General features: G+C 35.9%; 2 protein-coding genes across 3 annotated transcripts in view; one reads left to right on the forward strand and one right to left on the reverse strand.

Annotated features, from left to right (window-relative positions):
- The window catches only part of itgb8 (integrin, beta 8), an 81,690-nt gene extending 78,060 nt beyond the window's left edge, over positions 1 to 3,630 (forward strand). For both annotated transcript variants that reach the window (XM_051137187.1, XM_051137188.1), the window contains 2 exons: positions 1,839 to 1,999; positions 2,229 to 3,630. In XM_051137187.1, the coding sequence (XP_050993144.1) occupies positions 1,839 to 1,999; positions 2,229 to 2,354 (287 nt within the window). In that variant the 3' untranslated portion in view covers positions 2,355 to 3,630. The remainder of the gene's footprint in view (positions 1 to 1,838; positions 2,000 to 2,228) is intronic.
- A 2,898-nt stretch (positions 3,631 to 6,528) lies between these two features.
- Positions 6,529 to 9,851, reverse strand: sp8a (sp8 transcription factor a). Its single transcript, XM_051137037.1, has 2 exons — positions 9,781 to 9,851; positions 6,529 to 8,998 (listed from the first exon to the last, which is right to left on the reverse strand). The coding sequence occupies exons 1-2, from the start codon at positions 9,799 to 9,801 to the stop codon at positions 7,790 to 7,792; spliced, it is 1,230 nt and encodes a 409-aa protein (XP_050992994.1). The 5' UTR covers positions 9,802 to 9,851; the 3' UTR covers positions 6,529 to 7,789.
- Positions 9,852 to 24,937: the final 15,086 nt, after the last annotated feature.

Raw genomic sequence — 24,937 nt, forward strand, 5'->3', positions numbered from 1 at the left:
TGTTTCAAATTTGAGGTTGATATCACAAAAAAATGAGATTTGTTCTTTTTAACTTTATTAATGAAATGAATGAACTATATTTTCATTTTGTTTAATATTTTATGTGTTTTTAGTGGATTTTACAATGCTAAAGTATATTTCTGCTAAGGTGATCTATGTGTCTCAACGTCTCAAACAGTTCTCAGATTTGCCAAGAGTTTACAATCAAAAGTCTAAGATCTCAGTATGAACCAGTTTTATTTTAATTAATTAATTAATTGTTGTTATTTTTTTTAAATTAGATTTATTAAGTTTAGTACTGTCACAAATACATTTGTTTTGTAAGCTTAATATTTATATTTATTTTTATTTAGCTTTGTTTATTTAAGTTTTGTTTTGTGTTTTTGTCATTTTTATTATTTTTTAAAACTGTAATCTTCTGTTTTAGTTTAGGTTTTATTATGTGTGTTCATCATTTAATTTTTTATTTTTTTTTTAGTATTTCTATTTGGCTTTAATTTATTCTTGTGTTTTACTTTTCTTAATTTTGTCACTGCCAATTTAAGTCTAATATTATTTTTTAATTTTATTATGCTTTATTAATTTTAGTACTTTAGTACTGTTAGCAAAACATTGCATTTTCATTACGGTTTCACATTTTCAAAGCATCTGATTTTTTTTATTTAAGTTTTGCAAGTTTGTTTATTATATATGCACTAACAGTCAAAAGTTTTTGAACAGTAGGATTTTTAATGATTTTAAAGTCTCTTCTGCTCACCAAACCTGCATTTGTTTGATCCAAAGTAGAGCAAAAACAGTAAAAATCTGAAATATTTTTAGTTTTTAAAATAACTGTTTTCTATTTAAATATATTTTAAAATGTAATTTATTCCTGTGATTTCACAGCTGATTTTTTTAGCATCATTACTCGTCACATGATCCTTCAGAAATCATTCTAATTTTCTGATTTGCTGCTCAAAAAAACATTTATTATTATGTTGAAAACAGCTGAGTAAAATTTTTTCAGGTTTCTTTGATGAATAAAAAGTTCAGAAAAACAGCATTTATCTGAAATAGAGATCTGTAACATTAAAAATGTCTTGATCATCACTTTTGATCAATTTAAAGCATCCTTGCTAAATAAAAGTATTCATTTCTATTATTTCTTTCCCAAAAAAATTAATGCTGACTCTAAGCTTTTGAATGGTATAGTGTATAATTTTACAAAAGCTTTTTATTTCAGATAAATGCTGATCTTTAGATCTTTCTATTCATTAAAGATATATAGGTAAATAGCAGCAATATATAGATAAATAGTAGCAAATCAGCATATTAGAATGATTTTTGAAAGATCATGTGACACTGCAGACTGGAGTAATGATGCTGAAATAATAAATAAATTATATTTTAAAATATATTCAAATAGAAAACAGATATTTTAAATAGTAAAAATATTTCAAAATTTTACTGTTTTTGCTGTACTTCGGATCAAATAAATGCAGGCTTGGTGAGCAGAAAAGACTTTAAAACATTAAAAATCTTACTGTTCAAAAACTTTTGACTGGTAGTGTAGATTGATTGATTAATGGTTTTAGTTATTGGTAATAACCCTGATATGAACTCACCTAATAATCTGATCTGCTCCACATTCATTTTTCTTACTGTATTCATTCTTACTGTACGTCTGCTACCGACTCAAGAATTTTACGAGAAACATATGAGATGATTTCGATGTTTCCAACTATCCAGAAAACTCTTTGAAGAGCAACATCTGAGCAGTATTATTTCCCGTGGGATGCAGTCTTGTGAGGATTGTCAGCGTTTCTGTTGTTTATAGTCTGCTCTCTGTCGTCTAACAGTGTGTGCTTGGAGTCGGCGCTACTTTAAGACGTTCCTCAGCGCTTTCCTTCTGACGGTCACGCTGGGAATCGGCATGCTGGCCGTCGTCCGACAGCTGCTGAGAGCCAGAAACTGCTCGTGGCAGACCAACCCGGAGCAACAGTTTGACCACAGCCATAAGGTGATTGATTTTAATCATTCTAATATGCTGATTTGCTGCTCAAGAAACATTTCTGATTATTATCAGTGTTGCAGACAGTTGTGCTGATTCATATTTTTGTGAAAACTGATACATTTAAGTTCAGGATTCACAGATGAATAGATGCATTTATTTGTGTTTACTATCACTTTTGATTAGTTTAATGCATCCTTTCTGAATAAAAACCAATTTCTCTTCTTTCTGAACCCAGGACTCCTCATACGTCCCCTCGACCAACGAGAAGACGATCACATACAGGAGGGACCGTCTCCCGAATCACCCGGTGGAAATGGACTCGCACGTGCCCAAGAAGCCCCTGAGTGACGTCTGGCAGTGATGAAGGGTCAAAGGTCGCTGTAAAAAGGAAGCACTACCTGAATGAAAACACAATATGTCTCTTTAAGCACTTAACTTCACGGAACCAATATTCTGTGTGGGTTTTCTGAGGGTGTTTTTCGTTCCTTTTCATTCTGTTTCTAATTTATGATGTTGAATGGCATTAAGTCTCTCGTTCTGAAGCCACATAGGATGAAGAGCAGCAGAAGAGGAGACGGTACGTAAATGCCTGTTAAACCCTTACTGGCGTGCTTTAGACGCGTTAACCTCAATAGGCCAGTTTTCTGCTGTTACTGTTGTTTTACTTGTTTTATTTTAGTTGTAAATACACTACAGACTCTGGCTGTGTTCAGAATAGCATACGAGCATACTGTGCATACTATTTCTCTAGTTTGCATGCAGAAAATACACAGACTGCAGTAAAAAAGCAAAAAAAAGGGCAAAAGGAACACTGTCCCACAATGCAGTGGACTAAACGCTTCCAGAACAATGATGCATTATATGGACTTAATAATTATATTAGTAATAATTATTTTATGAATTTATTATATTACCAGTAATTAAATTTAATTATTGGGCTACAAAAGATTTAGACTTTTTAGCTTTTTAGTTTTCATTTTTGTTTACATTTTGGTAATTTTATGTGCTTTTATTGTGCTTTTATGTTTATGTATGGTATTTTATATTTCTATTTTGCCTTTTTTATTTCTGCATATATATATCAAGTTTACATACACCTTGCGGAATCTGCAAAATGTTAATTTTATCAAAATAAGAGGGATTATACAAAATGTATGTTTTTTTTTTATTATTTAGTACTGACCTGAGTTAGATATTTCACATAGAAGACAAAGTCCACAAGAGATAAAAATAGTTGAATTTATAAAAATGACCCTTTTCAAAACTTCAGAAGGAAAAACGATGCATTAAGAGCCGAGGGTGAAAACTTTTGAACTATTTTTTTTCTCTTATGGACTATATGTAAACATCTTTTATGTGAAATATCTTTTTCAGGTCAGTACTAAATAAACAATAACATGCATTTTATACGATCCCTCTTATTGAGGTAAAATAATTTAACGTTTTATAGGTGTATGTAAACTTTTGACATATATATTCTATTTATATTTATAATGTAGTCTATTTAAATCTATGTAGATTTATTTTAATTTCAGTTTTGTTTTATTAATTTTAGTACTTTAAATTTTGAAATGAACAGTTTGAACTTGAATGGTTAATTATAATTATTATTATTATTTTTATTATATTATTTTTATTTTTTATAAAAAAAGGTACTTACAGTGTCCACCTTATTTTGCGACATGAAAGTACGCTATTTCCTGTGAATGTGCGAGAATATCCTCTAGGTAAAGTAGTAACACTAGTTGCTACAAACTAGTATTTATGGTTATGATAATGCATTAAGCATGATATGCAATGTGCATGCAATATGCTATAATATAAAGCATAATGATGTACTGTTTTTGTACAGCTTAAATAACTGGAAGTCAGCCACACCGGAAGTCTCGCACATTCAAATTACAAATGGCGCGGCGATCGTTCAAAATAAGGTGGATACTGTACAATATGTTTTAAGCAGTATGCTAGTACTCAATTCTGAACATAGTGGTTAGGAAACTCTGTCGTTATAACTGGGATTAGTCTGACACCTAGTGGTCAACACACGCTTAACTGTTCCTAACAACTTTAGCTGGGGGGATTTTTTAAAATAATAATAATCAACGTGGCATTCGGGTTTATTGAATGTGTTTATATTTGAGCAGAGATTTCAGAACAGTAAGTTATTTTCCAGCACTTTTCCCAGCTCAAATGATTCCCTGATACAACTGGAGTTTTGAGGAAGGTTTCTTCCTACACTAGTTTACTGTATGTTGAGATTTGCGCTTTGAGTTGTGTGTTAATTATTTAGCTGCTGGTCGGTATTTATATCTGTTGTCGTGTACTACTGAGGGCCCTTTATGTTGTGGACAGAGGCCCAGTAACGCAGCGCGTCATGGTACTACCCTCGCGGTCACCATAGCATTCCTGTGGCTCTAATAAATACGGTTTTAACACTCTGTTTACATTGGGAGAACATTAAACAATATTTATTTGTAGTTTGTTTGTCTCTTTTGTTAGAAATAAATGCTTTGTTGGACTTTTTTGTATAGTGTGTGAACAGAAACAGAGCAATACAGTGTTAGCATGTGTAGCCGCACATTTCTGTGAACGTGTTTGGGTAAATCAAACACATCCCTCACACCAGCCATTCTGGTTATGCTTTGTAGCCGGTTCCATAAAATAAATAAAAATCATAACACAGTTCTTCGGTTCAGTGGTGTTATTTATCATCAGTTTATAAAAAAAAAGTCTTAATTATAAAGATGATACATGTTCAATTATTTAAAATGAAGGCCTATTTATTTATTTTTAATTAAATAATTTAAATAATATTGCGTGTTAGTCGTCAATCAGTCTTCAATATGAAGGTAGGATCAAGCATGTCGATTTGAATTTAAGATTGTTCGATAAATGTTTGTAGGTAGACTAAATTTCAAATCGACGTGCTTTGAGTTTCGCGGCTTTTCATATCACCCAATTTTAATGTAAAAGGCGGACACGCCATTTCTAAATTTGAATGTGCGCGGCTTCCGGTGTTACTCACTTCAGTTATTTTACCTGTACAAAAGCACAAATATTTGTATTTATATATGCTAAAATTTTGACTAATTCAAATTTCAAATCGACGTGCTGTCGAGTTTTGCTGCTCTTCATATCATCCGATTTTAATGTAAAAGCTGGACGCGCCATTTCTAATTTGAATGTGCGCGGCTTCCGGTGTCATTTGCTTTAAGTTATTTTACCTGTACAAAAGCACAAATATTTGTATTTATATATGCTAAAATTCGAATCGACGTGCTGTCCAGTTTTGCTGCTCTTCATATCATCCGATTTTAATGTAAAAGCTGGACGCGCCATTTCTAATTTGAATGTGCGCGGCTTCCGGTGTCATTTGCTTTAAGTTATTTTACCTGTACAAAAGCACAAATATTTGTATTTATATATGCTAAAATTCGAATCGACGTGCTGTCCAGTTTTGCTGCTCTTCATATCACCCAATTTTAATGTAAAAGGCGGACGCGCCATTTCTAAATTTGAATGTGCGCGGCTTCCGGTGTTACTCACTTCAGTTATTTCACCTGTACAAAAGCACTCCGTTGTGCTGTTTGATATTTCATACTTGAATTTCCTAAATATTATTTTAATTATCGTAATCATGAACCCACACTTATACCGTTTACTGCACTTGGTTATTTTTATTTAGGCCTACTTACAGAGGCGAATGAAGTGTCGTATTCACAGAATATGCTTCCGTAATGCAAAATGAGGTGAGTCCGATAAATAGCGTCTCCTAATGTTATCCCAACAGCGTTCTGGTAAAGCAGAGGATCAACAGGTGAACTGAAGTAGTTCGTGATAGAGCTGCATTTCCGCCAGCGACCACTAAGAGGCGCCACATACTCATAAGAGCGCTAATGTAATGAATGAAACGTAATCGCGTCACAGATAAAGAGATTTTGAACTAAAACTTTGATATTAGGAATTGATTTTTTGTAAGAAATTAGTAGAGTTACAACTGTAGTGTGGGTTTGTTCTGAAATAAAGTCACTTCTAGATACACATTTCGTGCCAGTCTCTAAAAGTCATGTTTAGGTTATTATCATTTCAAAAACATGAACTTTGGTAGAAGTAGATCGTCATTATAAACCAATGTTTTAAAATAATAAAATATGTAATAATGTTAATTATATGTTTTTAAAAATGCCTAATTTTAGTGGCTTCATTGTCTTGAATAGAAAACGCACATGCCGTATCTAATCAAAACTAGCTGATATTTTTAAGTGTTCTCTAAGTTAATTAATCTAAATTATTAAATACTATTAAATACATTAAGTACTAATTCTTTATTTCTTATACAGCATATGTCGTCGTCTTTAACTTTCTCATACAGGCTTTAATAACGCATTATTATGTGCGCATGTCAAAACACATTTTGTGGTAAACCATCACTATTATTATCAACCCACAGACCACATAAGTTCCCCCAAAAACAGTCCATATAGCCAAGTCAGGAGTGACTTTATTACCTTAAAGTAAACGGTCAGTAAATACAAACACACATGCTCAATTAAATAATAATAAAACAAAAGATAAACAAACCGATCGAGTCGATTCGATCGTGAAATTATAAATATAGATTCAAAGTGCGACTCTGATAGACTTCAAAGCACAAAATCAAACTCGATGATAAATAGAGTTTCAAGACAATCCTATGTACAAATTCCACTCTGCATTGAGAAGAGTTCAGATATCAACTGCACGACTAATGTACAAAAAACGCACTTTCATCTCCAGATGAGGCGTTTTATTATAGACTGGACATCAAGGAGCACAAAATAAAACAGTTCAGTTGGCAAATACAGAATAATAAGACATTTGTGCAGCCGCTGAGACATAAAATCCTTGATTCTGTCATTTAAGTAATAAAGTGCCTCAATAGACATGAGTGAATGGATCTGTAGATGCAGCGCAAATATCAAAGTTCAGCAGTTTGTTTCATCTCTATCTATTACGAGGTTATTTTTTTCCACTGTATCCAAAAAGGACTAGTTTAAATATCCAAGAACACCTGAGAGTCAAATGTGATCAAAATTGGCGTCTGATAAACTCACTGGCCTTTGCGCGAGGAAAATAGTGCGTTCACAAGTGAACACTCTTAAAAAGCTCTTTAATGAACATTTCTGATTCTCTGAAGACCAAAAATGACAAGAACCACTTTCTGTATAGAGTTCTGGAGTTGATGCACTCTTAAAAATAAAGTTCTTTATTGGCCTAAACGTTTCTCCGTAAAGAACGTCTAACGTTTGTTACGCAAAATGTTATAAATGGGGAGTTTTTTTTCTTTCACAAGTGAACACTCTTAAAAATAAAGGCTTTTTAATAAACATCTCTGATTCTTTGAAGACCAAAAATGACCAAGAACCACTCTCTGTATAGAGTTCTCGAGTTGCTACACACTTAAAAATAAAGTTTGTTATTGGCATAAATGATTCTCCATAAAGAACGTTTAACGTTTGTTACGCAAATGTTATAATAATAAAAAAAATCTTTAGATTTTTAAAAACGTTCTTTACATTAAGGAAAAATTGCTTTTAAGAACTTTTCAATGAAAGGTTCTTTGAGGAACCCAAAAAATATTTAAAGGTTTATTTTTAAGAGTGTTCATGATTCTTTCATGTTTTATAATTTCTTAAAGTCAGTGTTTTAGGTTCTTTAAAGTACCAGACTCGTTTTCTAAGGAATTTGGGAATTTAAAGTTTGTTTTTTTTTTGGCTCTAATTAGAACCTTTAAGAACGCATGTTCTCTAGTTCTTTTCAAAGGCCGTTCTGGACGGGTTCTGTGTTGTGGGTCATTTCCGGTGACTGGCAGGCTGGGCTGCCCGGTACACTCTGTTCGCTGTCGGTATCGCTGCCCTTTTTAACCCCGTTGGAGCCGGGCTCGCCGGCGCTGTGCGTTTTCACGTGCTTACTGAGATGGTCGCTGCGCATGAAGCGCTTGTTGCACACCGGACAGGCGAATCTCTTTTCCCCGGTGTGTGTGCGTAAATGCCGCTGGAGCTCGTCGGACCTGGTGAAGCGCTTCCCGCAGAAGAGCCAGTTACAGACGAACGGCCTCTCGCCGGTGTGCCAACGCAAATGCGCTTTGAGGTGCGATGTCTTTCCGTATACCTTCCCGCAGCCGGGGATATGGCAGCTGTGGAGCCCCTTTCTGCGCAAACTGGCCCCCGCGGGCCCCAGCCGCTCTGCCTCCTGACAGTTCGGACAGTCGCAGGTCGCTCTCCCCGAGTACCGCCTGGTGGATGAGCGCGGAGACCCGGTGAGCGGTACCACCGGAGACCCGGCTAAAACTCCGCCGTTAGTACCTGGGCTGGTTTCTGGGTAGGTGGCGGATAAAACCGGTTTGAATCCGTCCATCAGGTGCTGGCCACCTGCGAGGAGATGCGGAGATGGGCTAGCGCTGAACGCGGAGTGAGTGAGGGAGGAATAGTCTGAGTTGTACCCGCCCAAGGGTGAATGCAAAGAGGTCTGGAGCGCAGCGCCGTTCGCGCTTTGAACGTCTATCCAGCCGGTGCCCACATCCCACCAGGAGGAGCCGCCACCAGCGCTCACGTCCCCGGCGGAGATGCCAGCGTGCGCGGATTTGAACCACGTCTCGTACGGGTGCGCGACGCTCATCCTCGGGTAAATTCCCTGCAGGGTGTCCACTTTGGAGATGAACACCGACTGCGCGCTTGCGTCCTGAGAACTGTTGGCGACTGAAGTTTGAAACACGGGATAGTCGTTTCCAAACGGACTGGTGGAGGCGTTGCTGCCCGTTAAGGAGAACGAGCTGTTGGCGCTGAACGAGTCGTTCCGCTGCGCGCCGAACGGGGAGAGCGAACAGCTGCTGGGCGCTGCGCGCTTCCACGGGTGAAAACCTCCTTTTCCAAACGAGCCGCCGTCCGAAGAGGGACTCGAGCTTCCAATTTTGTTACAGGTTGCTGCTAACATGGCCAATGGAGTGGATCCAACCCTCGGTTCCTCCTGTGACCATAAAACATTCACATTTAGGCCTTATTCATGCTTTTATCCAATGCAAAAGCAATTCAAAGAACCAACAATACTGGTAATATACAATCCCAAACATACTGTTTACAAAGCAGATACGAGCTCAATGACTTCCCTTTGCCACATAGCAAAATGTGGTCAATTTAGAGCATAACGCGTAAAATGCCTTTACAAAAGTTTTCAGACACAATTTAATTTGTTCAATAATTAAATCGAATTATAGTCATATGGAACTACTATCTTACATTTTTGCATTAAATTAATTTAAGCATAGTTCTCCAAAGCAAAGTGTTGCATTCGTTTCAACGCAATTCTCTGTGCAAAGATTTTTGCATACAACTTTTCAGAAATAGTCCTGACAGCAGTTCTTTTCATAAACATAGTTTTACAGTCTAAACGATAGGAGTTTAAGACTTTAATTTATCTATAACCATCTATGTTTTGGTCTATAATGAAAAAAAAAACTTTTTTTTTTAAATTTAAAGATAAAAACAGGATTCTTTGGTGAATGTCTTCAAAGAAATGTTCAGCGAATATTATTTTTTTTAAAAAAGACTTATTTTTAGGACTGTACTATCTGCTCCTGCAATCCGAATGCAACTCGGCTGCTTTTGCGCGGAATTACGCACAACTATGCTTGTAGCCTAATGCAAATAGCCAGCAAATACATTTTAAATAACCTTAGACTGTTCTCATTTCAGCTGAAAATCTACTTGGAATCTTCCCTAAACCGACCCAATAGATGTATCTATACTCACCCCAAGAAGTGAAGTTGCCATAACCTGTGAAACGTCTTTACATTTATAAGTCCCTCGGCTGTTTTGGAGACTTTTACCGCCCACCGCTGCACAAATGCGCTCGGCTCGGGCTTTGAAGATCCGGCAGATCCCGCTCGACCAATCAAAACAGCCGAAACTCTAGAGAAAGCTGCGTTCGCTGGTGATGTCATCGATCGCCGGAGCTCTCGGTGACGTGTTGCTCGGTGAATTGTTTACAAGTGGGAGGAGAGGGAGGTCGGGTGAACCTTTCGAGGACCTTTTTTTAATTGCTGGGGAAACCCATGTAAGGGTAACTAATATTTTATGCTAATGAGATGCATGTGGGAATTTCTTTTTTTTTTCCACTGCGCAAAATGCAACACTTATCGTCTGGATATGAAAAAAGAAAACATTCAGCAGTGCGTGATTTATTTTTTATTCTTCTTATTTTATTTTTCGTGCGTATTGAATTGTGGGTCGGAGGGCGTGGCGGGAAGCTCGAGGGGGTGGAAGTGGGTGTTGCACGTGGTGAAGCAGCAGCTTCACAAACAAGAGGAGATGAACTTCATCCACGAGCTCTTTCCTCTTTCATCTCATTCACAACAGAGATTCATGTGTGCTTTATCCACAGGCAGTCCTGCACTTCAGTTTCTGATATGATTTACTCGTGTTTATGTAGATCATTTGATCATTTTAAATGGTCTGCAGTTATGTGATTTTTGTGCACATTTCTAGGTAAACATAACTGCAAGCGTTGCGAAGTACAATGCGATGCAAAACGCCTGAGATTTCCAGTAATGCTGCCTTTACGTATTATTTTCTAATTCCAGTCGCTTCATTACAGATTGTATAATTTTAGTGTAAGATGTGAATTGATTGCATTATTTGAAAAAGTCACAAAGAGCATTTTGGCCTTCAGTGGAAGCAAGAAAATCTGTGCAGTACAGTTAATTTGATTACGCTCGCCATGTACCTAGGCTATTTACAAAACGTTTCATTATTTTTTCTCTCTAAATCTTTGTTTTTTTCCAGACCTGTATTAGAGTTTGAATTGCAGATATTCAGTGTAAGCTCAGATTTTTTAAATTAAGAAATCAAATGCACAAAACAAAAGTGATATAACAGTAACTGTATATCGCGCATTAGCATGCAGTACACGTGGATATTATGCTTTAAATTTGACTTTCAAATTTAATAAAGAGGTGAGCTATAATCACATGCGATTGTATTTGTTTGATAGGCTATTAATGTTCGATCATTACAGGGCAGCGACAAAAGTTAATTAAAATCAAGCGCGGGATCAATGCAGTTTTCAAAACACCAACAATAAGAAATTAATAATCAGAATACGACACGCTGCCAAACGCATGGTCAAACGCATTGGTTTTATATAATGAAATTACGCATAATGTTTTCTAAATAGGCTTCTGTCATTTTGGGTAGCACTATTTGTATTATATTTCTGTTTAATTTTTCCTAAATCTAAATTTCAGAAAATGCGACCAATGAGGTTCTAAATTATAGTAAAATATCGAAATAGTTTTCTAATGGAAATTTGATACTTCTCAAGTGCAAACTAAAAATAAAAGCGTTTTTCTCCTGTTATTCTTATAAAAATACATAAATGTAAATAAAATAAAATAAAATAATAAATGCGGCAACGTCATAAGTCAATAAGTGCTGAAGTTAACCAGAGTTCAGAGGTCATGATACAGTAGACCTGCACATATGTGTGTGTTGAACAGATGTCTCTCTCTCTCTTTCTGTGTCTCTCTATCTCTTCGCATTCTTTCCCACACGTATATGTGCAGAAATCCCGCGAGGAACCTGTTCTCATAATAAGCGCGTTAACACGGACCATCGAGCACCGACAAAACGCACCGACCGAGAGAGAGAGAGACGCGGAGAGAGAAAGTGGGGGCACTTTAATTGTTTGCTTGTTGGTTTTTGAGAGAACGTAAAATATCTCTGCAGAAATGCGCAGGGAAGCCGTTTAATATCCTGCAATTAAATGACAATTAAGGCCAATCACGAGGAATCAGATTTGTTGAGTGGAAACCAAAGACAAAAATGTCCGTATTTTGTCGTTTATGATCAGGCGTAGCCTGCCCAATTTAAAACTGAGAAAATTCAATAATAAAAAATAAATACGAACATTTTAAAACAAAATTAAATATTAAATGGTATATATCAGGTTTTAGGCATAGCGCCATATTTAATTTTTGACCGTAAACTGTGAAATCGGTGCCTTTCCACTTGGAAAAATTAAAAAATTAAATAAGTTTAATCAATTTTTTTTTTAAATATCCGTGAAATGAAAACACCTTAAAATGACAAGAAATTGTATTGTGTATTGTTTTGGTATTTTTGTAAACCCAGTTAAGGACATAAGCGTTACTAGATACTATAATTTAATTAGAACTCATATGCCGCTGAATGATATAGGCATTAGCTCAATACAGAGGGTGACCCTTAAAATGTTTAAATTTTACACAATCTTTAAAAACAGGCTCATCCCTGTTACCCACATGTCAAAACCTGTTCCTCTAAAAAGTAAACACATTTGCTAATTGCTAATCGTAGATCACAAAAGCACATATTGTACACTTTGAAAAGATTTTACTTGTAGATATTGAATCTTACATGTAAGAAATAGTTGTTTAAATGTGCTTTTTAACAACAGGATTGGCATCGTATGATGGCCTTGCCTCAGTCAAGCCTCATAAATCATCAAAAACAGAACACTAAAGAGGACTGAGAGAAACAAGCTTGTGTTTTAAGTGTTGAAATCCTGTTTAAGAGATGATGCAACCTGCTAGAAATTGTCACTTGAATGTATTTTACAAGGGTTTTTTGATGAGCATAACAGGGCTGACATGAAATCAGAGGACACCAGGAAAATGATTTATATTTTATAGAAATAATGCATACATGTCGGCGCCGATAACCTTGTGGCCAGTGCGCCGACATGCAGCGCCGTTGCTCTACGGGCGTCCCGAGTTCGAATCCCGGCTCGAGGACCTTTCCCGATCCCGCCCCCTTCTCTCTCTCCCACTTCGCTTCCTGTCCTGTATGATCTGTAGTATCATCACAAATGCGAAAAGGCCAAAAATAAATATAACAGAAAGAAAGAAATAATGCCAATAATACTTATGCCAAAAGCATTGCTTAACAATAAGACTATATTTAGAACAATATGCAAATGTGATTTTTTAAAATATAATTTCGCCTTCGTTTTGTAAAATAAAAGTCCTGCTGAAAAATAAAAATTATAGTGAGGGACAGGTCAAAAACCTTACCCTTCTCGGCATAAATGCTATTTAGATTATTTAAAATAATATTTAATTAACTTAAAAAATAATAATGTTGTTGAAAACATACATAGTATTATGTTTTTAAATTCCACATTTATTTGTTGTTATATTAAATCTATTATTGATCTATTATTGATTTTTTTTTTTAGGGATGCAAGTACATTGATTGTGTACAGTTGTCTAACATACTGATTGTTCAGCTGACGAAAGTAAACAAAAACTTCATTAAACAGCTTTAAAAGTTGGTTATTGTGAAAATTACACAATCTAGGATTTTTACAGTGCGTGCCATTGTAAAGACTGTATGGCGTCTAACCTGATTACTTGCTTTTCAACCAGTTTTTAGTAATTTATAAACCGACTATGCATCTGTATAGTCACTTCTCATAGAAGTCCAGTTAAATTAACACAACTGTGTTTCACAAGCCGTCTTTTCACTGTACTGGATACTGTTGACATATTTTGGACCCACTTTTATGACTTTTTTTTTTCTAAACACGACCTGTCTATCAGTCAGGGTGTGTGACAGGAGCGTGTGTACGTGTGGATTGTTAAACAGGTTAGACAGCTGTGTATTTTTGTGCATGCGTTTATGTGACCATAGTTTTGCATACTGTAGCCACACAAATTTGTCTCCAGAAGCAAGCTAAATCTTAAATTTCTCTTTGAGTATGTTTGATAATGTTTTTATTTGACAAACAGTATAAATAAATACCTTTAAAAGGTTTTTATTTGAATCTATATTTTACAACGTCGCTTAGAGGTGTGGTTTGAGTTAGTCTGTAGTGTTCAGAATTCACTTTATAAAAGAACAGTTGTAGGTATGTCTTCAATTAGAAGATGAGTAAATGTGTGTGTTTGTATGCGTGTGTGTGTGTGCAGTATCTGAGCAGGATTGACAGCTTCCTCTTATTATCCTCTTGAGAGGGAGTGTTTCATCCTGAGGACATGCTGGTGGAAGTTGTTCACTGTCTGTCATCATGATTGTGTAAAGTTTGTGAGATAATAGAAAAGTGTTACAGTAACAACAAACTCCGACTGCATCCATAATGTAAATACAAAATGATTTTAAGTGTCAAAAAGAAGATTGAATGTTTATGCTGCTTAGTTCCATATGATAATAATACAAGGATTTCTTAGTGTACAATGTCTCAGATTTGGTCTGTTCCACACACAAGGCCATTTTATTACTTTAGAAGGCTTTTATGACATGTTTATGGTGCTTTTTGGAGTTTGATAGCATCTGTCATCATTCAGTTTAAAGATTGCGCGCGTTTCATTTTTGTCTAAATTAACACTTTAATTACAGTCCAGTGTTATTTTAGTATCATTGAGATATATATATATATTAATTATTATTATTTTTTTAATATATTTTCTGTCTTATAGTAATTTTATTGTGTTTTTGTCATTTTTTATGTTCTGTTGTTTTGTTATTTTTTATTATTAAGGGCCAAGCGCCGAAAGTGCGTGGGTACCTATTGTATCCATTGGCGTTCTTCTTATTCTTCTTCCGCTTCTTCACTCCTAAAAATAAAGGTGCATTGAAAGGTTCTTTAGAGCGATGCCATAGAAGAACCATTTTTGGTTCCACAAGGAATCATTCAAAGTTTCTTTAATCTATGGCATTGTGAAGCACCTTTATTTTTAAGAGTGTTCCACTCTTGAGTCTGTGGCAGCCCATAGAACCGCTTGCGGGAAAGTTATGAAATTTGGCACACAGATAGAGGACAGTCTCAACATTAACCATAGCAAGTTTAAAGTCTCTAACTCAAACTCTCGAGCGCCACCACTTGTCCAAAGTTTCACTCATGTTTATGCTATTAACATTTGAACCGTGAGATCAAGAAGGATTTTTTCCCCTCTGAATCCTTGGCTTATGCCAAGTCGAATGAACACCAAAACGTAAAAATCGTAAGGTTTATTTTTTTAGCTATTTTTAATAGTTCGAAAAAACTACTTTTTCGAACTCATCCTAGATGGTTTGTAGACATTCTAGATTGGCTCAGATCATCTTCAGATGATGTTGGCTAAAAGTTACAGAATTAGATTAGTAAAACTGTTCTCGAATAATGCGTGCACAAATTCTACGAAGTTCACGCAATAATGAATGTGAGGCTATATCTCTGCAACAGTTTGGCGTATTTAGACCAAACTTGGTGTGTATTATAACAAGCATGACTTGAGGCCATTGCACAGTTTCAGAGCAGCGCCACCTAGTGGTCAGGAGAACAATGAAAAACTGGTCTCTTTAGATTCGTGGAGCATGCCGAGTTGAACCATACCCAATTTTCCCATGCCAGCCAATTTGAATTTTATCATAAAATGCTATGTTTTATGAACGCATTGCCATATTGTTACAAAACTTGCTATGTGCCTTCAGCATCATGCCCTGATAGTACTCAAAAAGTTTTGTGGCAGCGACACCTTGTTGTCAAAAGTTATAAAGAAATTAGCAAAAGTTTTGCCATAGTCAACTGAACTTCCTGTCGGTCATTTTGTGTCATGTTAAAAATCTACTTTTTTAACTCCTCCTAGACCGTTGGTCCATTTTTTACCAAATTTGGCTCAGATCATCTTCAGACCATGCTGGCAAAAAGTTACGGATTTCATCTCAATATACGAAACAGTTATCATTTAACGCATCAACAAATTTGCTTAAAAGACACCAAATTGCATCTGAGGCTGTATCTCTGCAGAGCTTTGACATATTGACACCAAACTTTGTGTGTGTCATTGTCACCTCCCACAGAACACACTACATCATTTTGATAACAGTACCACCTCTTGGTCAAAAGTGTTAACCCATTAAATCATATTACTATTGCTTGTATTTATGATTTTTTTTTACCCATTTTGACTAAAATTGCCTTAAAATGGCTTCAGTTACTCATTGCTTCAGTTGCTCTGATGCTTCCTTCCTTGCTTGCCTAGTGCTTGGCCCCTTAATTGCTGCTTGCAGCTCTATTTTTATTTATTAATATTATTATTTGCTTGTAGTTTATATTAATGTTTATTTCAGGTTTAGTTAAACTAAATGAAAATGAGAAATATGGCCTTGGCAACTAGTTGAAAGTTTTTCAGTTCAATTTCAATTTCTATGGTTTTAGTTTCAGTCAAAGGGAAAGTTCACCCAAAAATATATAGTCCTGGCATCATTACTCACCCTCCATTATTTGTTCTAAACCCGTATGAGTTTCTTTCTTCTGTTGAACACAAAAGAAGATATTTTGAAGGACCAAACAGCTTACAGTAGCCATTGACTTCCATTATATTTTTTCAGTACTATGTAGCTAATGGAAGTCAGTGGCTACCATCAACTGTTTGGTCCTTCAAAATCTCTTCTTTTGCATTCAGCAGAAGAAAGAAACTCGTACAGGTTCGGATTTTCATTTTTGGGTGAACTATAACTCTGGTACAGTGTAAAGTATGGAAGCTTGTTTCCTCCACTTAAAAAAAAAAGGTTATTGCTTTTTTTTTTTTTTTTTTTTTTTTAACTCAGAATTGTGAGATATAAATTCGCAATTCTGAGAAATAGTTGCAAAGTTAAATGTGAGAAATAAAGTCGCAATTGTTAATTATAAAGTCAGAACTGCATGATATAAAGTCACAATTATGATTTATAAAGTCCGAAGTATAGACTCACAATTCTGCGAAATAAAGTTGCAATTGCAAGATATAAAGTTGTAATTCTGACTTTTTATCTCACAATTCTGACTTTTTTTCCACAATTGTGAGTTTATACCATGCAATTGCAAGTTTATATCTTACAGTTCTGAGAAATAAAGTCACAATTGTGAGTTATGAAGTCAGAATTGCGTGATAAAAAGTCACAATTGCAAGTTAAGTCAAAAGTATGAACACGCAATTCTGAGATATAAAGTCGCGATTCTGACTTTATAACTCACAATTGTGACTTTTTATCCCACAATTCTGCCTTTTTTTCTTACAATTGTGAGTTTATATTTCGCAATTGCAACTATATTTCTCAGAACTGCCAGTTTATATCTCACATTTCGGAGAAAAAGTCACAATAACCTTTTTTTTTTTTTTTTATTCAGTGGCGTAAACGGGCTTCCATACTGAAGGGCCCCTATCATTAGCTCAGATGAAAACTGCAACCTGTTTTCCCTTTCTGTCTGACTCCGAACGTCCGCTAGAGAGCCACAGACGCTTCATTAGAGCTCAGACCTGCAGATTTCCCAGAGGAACCCGTCTCTCTCTCTCTCTCTCTATTAGGTTGATTTGTCGTACGCTAAACACACTCTGCATTGTTTTTAATCAACCTGTTGTCCATCAGCAGACGTGATAATTTATGCCCGATCGACAGAAAGGACGGAGACGGATTTTGCGAGCATTCCGGAGTCCTCGAGGTCGCAAAGGTCAGGCGTCATCATCGTGTGTCTTCCTGAGTGAATTCTGGGTAATGTAATTAGTGTGGCGGAGAGGTCTAGACTCTAATTGCGTACGTTTATTTATATGCATTTAAGCATATGTACACTTACACAATGAGCTTGCTTTGAAAATCAATATTGTGTGCACTGTATATATGTGTGTATAAAGTCTCTAAATAGCGGCCTGTTAAATCCTGAGTGAATCCAAGAGAGAAGAAGACGGATCTCCAGGGAATCGTAGAGACGACAGGTTGAATTATGGGTCGGCGGCGACAATCACATCCCCCATCATAACATAATCATCTAAATCAGGAGCCCTGATACCACTTTGAGTCAACGACTGCTTGTGGAACTATGTGGCTTGTGGAAGTTTATTATTATAGGTATGTGTGTGATTTGAGGCTGTATAGTGTATCCTACTGTAAGTGTGTGTGTCGCTGTGGTTTAATCAAAGCTGTCTATTGACAGTCATTCTGTGGATGTTGTACGCAGTTGCTATCCAAGGTTAAATGAAATTGCAGTACGTCAGATTTGCTTTGTGAACGGAGCAAAAGAGATGGATAGATGCGTAGAGAGAGAGAGGGAGATGCGATAGGTAGAGACAGAGAAAGTGAATCTTCCTGTAGCCTGTGATAAATGTGAACCCTGATCAACACAAGAGCAACATTAAATCGTTCATCACATCTGCGGTCTGGCACACATGTAGTGCACATGTGTGTTTAGTAGTGTGTGTGTGTTGTGGGTAGTAAGGAAGATTCATTGTGTCATTGGATAAACAGTAGTCAGTATTATGTAACGGGATTATGCAAAAGCACAATTAATTTGTAGCTGCTTTGGCAAACAGTCTGCAATAAATCTGCAAGGCTTGAGTGAATGAGTTGTGGTGATTTAATGGTGGTTTAGTGTATATCACTACCAGTCAAGATTTTTAATGTTTTTAAAAGAAGTGTTTTCTGCTCACCAAGCCTGTATTTATTTGATCCAAACTACTGCGAAAGCAGTAATACTGTGAAATATTTTTACTATTTCAAATAACTGCTTTCTATTTTAATATGTTTTAAAATGTAATTTATTCCTGTGATTTCAAAGCTAAATTTTCAGCATCATTACTCCAGTCTTCAGCGTCACATAATCCTTCAGATATCATTCTAATATGCTGATTTGCTGTTCAAGAAACGTTTTTATTATTATCAATATTTAAAACAGTTGAGTAAATTTTTTTTAGGATTCTTTGATAATGATCAGCATTTATCTAAAAAAAAAAAAACTTTTACACTATATACTACCATTCAAACGCTTAGTTTTTATTTTTATTTATTTTTTATTTTGGGAAAGAAATTATAGAAATTAATAATTTTATTTAGCAAGGATGCTTTATTTTGATCAGAAGTGATGATAAAGACATTTATAATGTTATAAAATATTCTATTACAGAAAAATTCTGTATTTCTAAACTTTCTATTCATCAAAGAAACCTGAAAAAAACATCTATTAAGCTGTTTTCAACATAATAAATGTTTTTCTGAGCAGCAAATCATAATGTTAAAATGGTTTCTTAAAGATTGTGACTGGAGTAATGATGCTAAAAATTCAGCTTTGAAAATACAAGAATAAATGACATCTTAAAATGTATTCAAGTAGAAAACATATTATATTAAATAGTAAAAATATTTCAAAATTTTACTGTTCTTGCTGTACTTTGGATCAAATAAATGCAGGCTTGGTGAGCAGAAGAGACTTCTTCAAAAAACTTTTAAAAACGTTTGACTGGTAGTAACCAGTAACTTAACACGGTTGCCAACGAAAGACTAATTTAACAGCTGTTCCAGAACTTACAGTAAGTTTAAAGGCGAGAATCAAAGTTGTGTTTGTGTGATTAACATTATGCAATGTCTTCAATTTCTACAGGTCATTTTGAGTCGCATTTTTACGCCTACACAGTTCCACAAACATCTTCACTAACGTTTTAAACAAAACTTTAGCTTTTCACATATAACTGAGACATGTAATATCTGTAATAGTTAAAAGTACTTTTGATTTGTCACCGTTATGTTAGTTCGCTAAAATTTCAGAAAGCACTAAAACTCTTTGCACTATAAACCAGTGTGTTCATAATTAAAATAATACTAAATGCGAATGAGACCGGATGCCAGATCCACAAAATTTACAAATGGCCGCACCCACTTCGGAAGATAAAGGTTGATATTTACTGGCACATGCCAACACCATTTTTTTCTGCTGAGTGTTTCTTTGGCAGCCTGCGATTTCTACAGATCCAACTTTTGTAAATAAAAACCACTGAATATCTTGGGATATGTTTCATTTGTATTATGTAGTTTTTTTTTTTTTTTTTTGTGATTTATTTTGAATTTTAGACATTTTACATACATACAAAAAAATGACAATACAAAAAAAAAAAAAAAAAGAGAGAGAATAAAATAATGTATTATGTAGGTTTGACGGTTTTAGCAAATCCATGCTTTTATTTTGTTTTCTGTTACCTTCGCCGAATTTTCGCGGGCGAAATTTATTATTGGAATCAACACCGTCAGGAATTTCACGTGAGTAAGGAAAGATTTCCTCTTTAAGTTTTCACTTCGGATTTGTGGTCACAACAGTTTAAAGTGAATCTGTGTGAGACGCTTCATACATCGCTACCAGACCAACAGAATTTCGCTTACCTTTACATCAAAATAAATAGCCTGTAGCACGCAGACAGATTCAGGTAAGACAGCTCTTAAAACACCGGAGATACATAACTAAGATAAAGCTCAATCAGATAAGCTGTTGTTTTGACAAGATAGGAATCGCATTTTTGTCTTTCAGGCTTCCTGATGGACTGGATATGGATTTGGTGTGAATGAAGGAAATTAAGTCATCAACAACACGAATAGTTAATGCTACAAGTAAATGACGTTCGTTGTTTATTAATAGTAAACAGCTTGTTCACAACACTGTACGACACAATTTAGAAGTCAATGAGAACACTTACACTTAATCTAGATGTCAGAATCAGTGTTGGGGGTAATGCAACACAAGCAACTTTTTCAAGTAACTGGTAAAGTTACATTTCCGAATAAGTAACTGACAGCTCTCCTTTCCACATGTTGAGAGAAATCAGGAGTAAGTGCAGAGGCATTGTGTGAACATGATGTTACTGTAGTTCTAGACTAAATGTCAACATGCATTTAAAAAACAGATTCAGTATTCCTCAAAATGAATTAAAAGCAGTAGAATGCAAACTCACAATAATTAAATGTTAAATCACACAGATATCCTTTACGTATTTAATCCCTTTTTATTAACCAGTTTCTTTGCTGCTTTCAAAGATCCAATTCAACCATACTAATATGCAAAAACAACTTTAGTTAAACATAATATTTAAGTTAAATTTTTTCTATTTTCTAATGCAACCCAGAATGGCAGCACAGCTGAAAGGTTTGTTTGTTTGTTTGTTTGTACAGATGTAAATTTATATTTCCTTCAACCTGAGACTTATTCATGTCAGTTTTGGTGTGAAATGGCTTTCACGTTTGGCAAAAATAACTTTTTTATATTAAAAACAAACAAGCAAGCATCGCCCAGTTGCACGCAAAAGTAACCTAAAGCATTACTTTCTATAAAAAGTAACTACAGTTGATGTCAAAAGTTTACATACACTTTGCAGAATCTGCAAAATGTTAATTATTTTACCTAAGTAAAAGAGGGATCATACAAAATGCATGTTATTTTTTATTTAGTACTGACCTGAATAAGATATTTCACATAAAAGAGAAAATAATAGTTGAATTTATAAAAATTCTTGATTCTCAATACTGTGTTGTTACCTGAATGATCCACTTTTTTTTTTTTTTTTTTTTTTTTTTTTTTTGTCCTTTGTTTGTCCTGAACAGTTAAACTGCCCGCTGTTTTTCAGAAAAATCCTTAAGGTCCCACAAATTCTTTGGTTTTTCAGCATTTTTGTGTATTTGAACCCTTTCCAACAATGACTATATGATTTTGAGATCCATCTTTTCACACAGCTGAGGGACTCATATGCAACTATTACAGAAGGTTCCAATGCTCGCTGATTTTTCAGAAAGAAACACAATGCATTAAAGCCGGGGGGCGAAAACTTTTTGAATGTGAAGATCAGGGTAAATTTAACTTATTTTGTCTTGTGGGAAACACGTAAGTATCTTCCGTAGCTTCTGAAGGGCAGTACTAAATGGGAAAAAATAAGATATTTAGGCAAAATAAGAAAAATGCACACATTCTGTTCAAGTTTTCACCCCCTGCTCTTAATGCATCGTTTTTCCTTCTGGAGCATCAGTGAGTGTTTGAACCTTCTGTAATAGTTGCATAAGAGCCCCTCAGTTGTCCTCGGTGTGAAAAGATGGATCTCAAAATCATACAGTCATTGTTGGAAAGGGTTCAAATACACAAAAATGCTGAAAAACCAAAGAATCTGTGGGACCTGAAGGTTTTTTTCTGAAGAACAGCAGGCAGTTTAACTGTTCGGGACAAACAAGGGACTCATGAACAACTATCACTAAACAAAAAAACACAGCTGTGGGATCATTCAAATAACAACACAGTATTAAGAATCTAGCATACGTAAACTTTTGAATGGGGTCATTTTTATAAATTCAACTATTATTTTCTCTTGTGGACTATATATATAAATGTCTTATATGTGAAATATCTTATTCACGTCAGTATTACATAAAAAAATAACATGCATTTTGGTGAAATAATTAACATTTTGTAGATTCCACAAGGTGTATGTAAACTTTTTACCCAACTGTACTTAACATGATTAACTTTTAAAAGAGAGTTTGCCCAACTCAAATCCATCACACATTTAATCCGCTGATCTTAGAACAGTTAGGAAGTGTCCTAATCAACCTGAATTCACTGTTTATGTAGGCATTGCTGGCTCTCAGTGCCAAATAGATCTCAACCTCTCTGTTGACAGTGTTATTTACATCTCAATAAATAATCTCATTGACACCTCAGAAACACTTTCAGATTCATGGCGGAGGCCTTTTTGTTTTCTCACACTCTTAATTAAAAGTTATTGAGAGGATGAGTTGAATTGAATTTTATTGATCTGATACAAGGTTCCTTCAGTGTCTCACAGTCGCACTTTATTTTATGTATTCTAGGATGAATTTACGGACGGTCTGATCAATTGAAGGATGGATTAATAGGCTGATTGAAACAGTTCTTCCCGTCACATTCATCACCTCGTTTTACAGTAACGTCAATGCTGGGCGGTTCATGCGTAGCTAGACACGTCTAGGGTTCTGCTGTCACGATCCTCAACCCATAAACTCCACCTGAGGTCAGCAGACGAGGTCGCTTAAACACATCTAAATTAGCCGGAGCCTTTTATGTGTCTTTATTTGTCCTCGGGGATGTGCAGTCTGGTTAGGACGGTGTTTAGGACAGTAGTGGACAGTAAGTGGACGATCCCTGTGGGATCCTTTCACCCATTAATACAGCCTCTGCTTTCCTCTTCTGCCCCAGTGACCTCTGGGTAATAAAACAATATTATCTGTCAGCAGAATGAAGGAGGGGGGCAATTAGCGGCTTTTGTCCCAGCGGCGTGTTTAGAGACGAACCCCGAGAGGTTAAAGTCTCTGATTAAAGACCTAAACGAAGAAGAACGACCGCTGCTTGGCGCTCGCACGCGGGTTTTAACGTCTGTCCGCTGCCGAGTGTTTATCCCACCCGGCTGTGTTTATCAAAAGGGGTTAAATGACATAAGTGGGTTAATCCGTGAAAGGCTTTGGTTTTTCACATATGTTCTTTGTCGGCGTGGCTTGCGAAGGCCTCGGTATTAGCCTCATTCAGCTCACGCCGGTGAAAGGAAATGCTTGTGAATAGAAGCGATTCTCACACTGAAGAAGAGAATGCGCCATCTGAAACCCTGATATTAGCCGCTTTTGTGGTTAATCCTCTCTAAGTGTGTGTGAGAGGAACGGACGGGCTTCTCAGGTGAATGTTCTGGCACAGGTTGACATCATTGTTTCTGCGTGCATTTCTTCTAAATTCATTTTGTTTGTTGGTCGATGCATGTGAAAATGTCATTTTTCCATTTTAGATCCTTTTGCTCTTAATTCCCATTTTTGCCCAATTGCAACAAGCCACTTTAAACTTTTGAACTTTTATTGTTTTTGAAACTGAAGGTTCTGTTGTTTAAAACAATGCCTATGTTTGAATAGAATACTACTTTACTGCATGCCTGATTTTTAAGAATAGAATTTGAATCTGGATGTCACCAAGGCTGTGCACCATGCAAAACTGAATTGAGAATTAAATTTAAATTATAATTAAATTCCAAATTTGAATTGAGGATAGCGAACTAGGTGCAGAATTTAAATGTAACAAAATATAATTAAATTTAAATAAAATAATATTATTGTTATTTGTATTATGTAACTAAAGCAAAGCTGTGTCACCGACTCAAGTTTGAGTCTGGTAGATTTATCTTGGCATTTGATCAGGAAATCTTGACACGTGTATTGTGTGATTTAAACTCTGAATTTCTAGTTTTACAGCTTCATCTTTCATCTGGCCACATTATTTGCACGCAAGACAAACTGATCATTCACTAGGAACACGCATGAGCTGCTTTATTTTCCTACATACTGTATGTGTTATGTAATGAGATCATTTTGTCTATGGTTCTATCTATCGTTCTGTGGTTCTATCTATGGTTCTATCTGTCTATCTATCTATCTAGGAATTGTGTTCAGATCCCTGCAACATGGGCTGTGCATTATCATAATGCAACATGAGGTGATGGTCGTGGTTGAATGGCACAACAATGGGCCTCAGGATCTTGTCACGGTATCTCTGTGCATTCAAAATGTCATCAATAAAATGCACCTGTGTTTATTGTCCATAACATACGCCTGCCCATACCATAACCCCACCGCCACCATGGGCCACTCGATCCACAACGTTGACATCAGCAAACCGCTCACCCACACGACACCATACATGCTGTCTGCCATCTGCCCTGTACAGTGAAAATTGGGATTGATCCATGAAGAGAACACCTGTCCACAGTGCCAGATGCCATCGAATGTGAGCATTTGCCCATTCAAGTTACGTTAACAAACTGCAGTCAGGTCAAGACCCCGATGAGGACGACAAGCATGCAGATGAGCTTCCCTGAGACGGTTTCTGACAGTTTGTGCAGAAATTCTTTGGTTATGCAAACCGATTGTTGCAGCAGCTGTCTGGGTGGCTGGTCTCAGACGGTCTTGGAGGTGAAGATGTTGGATGTGGAGGTCCTGGGCTGGTGTGGTTACATGTGGTCTGCGGTTGTGAGGCCGGTTGGATGTACTGCCAAATTCTCTGAAACGCCTTTGGAGATGGATTATGGTAGAGAAATGAACATTCAATTCACGGGCAGCAGGAAATTCCTGCAGTCTAAAACATTTTAGATAATCAATA

The sequence above is a fragment of the Labeo rohita genome, chromosome 19, assembly GCF_022985175.1.
Source record: "Labeo rohita strain BAU-BD-2019 chromosome 19, IGBB_LRoh.1.0, whole genome shotgun sequence".
In the NCBI taxonomy this organism is placed as follows: domain Eukaryota; kingdom Metazoa; phylum Chordata; class Actinopteri; order Cypriniformes; family Cyprinidae; genus Labeo; species Labeo rohita.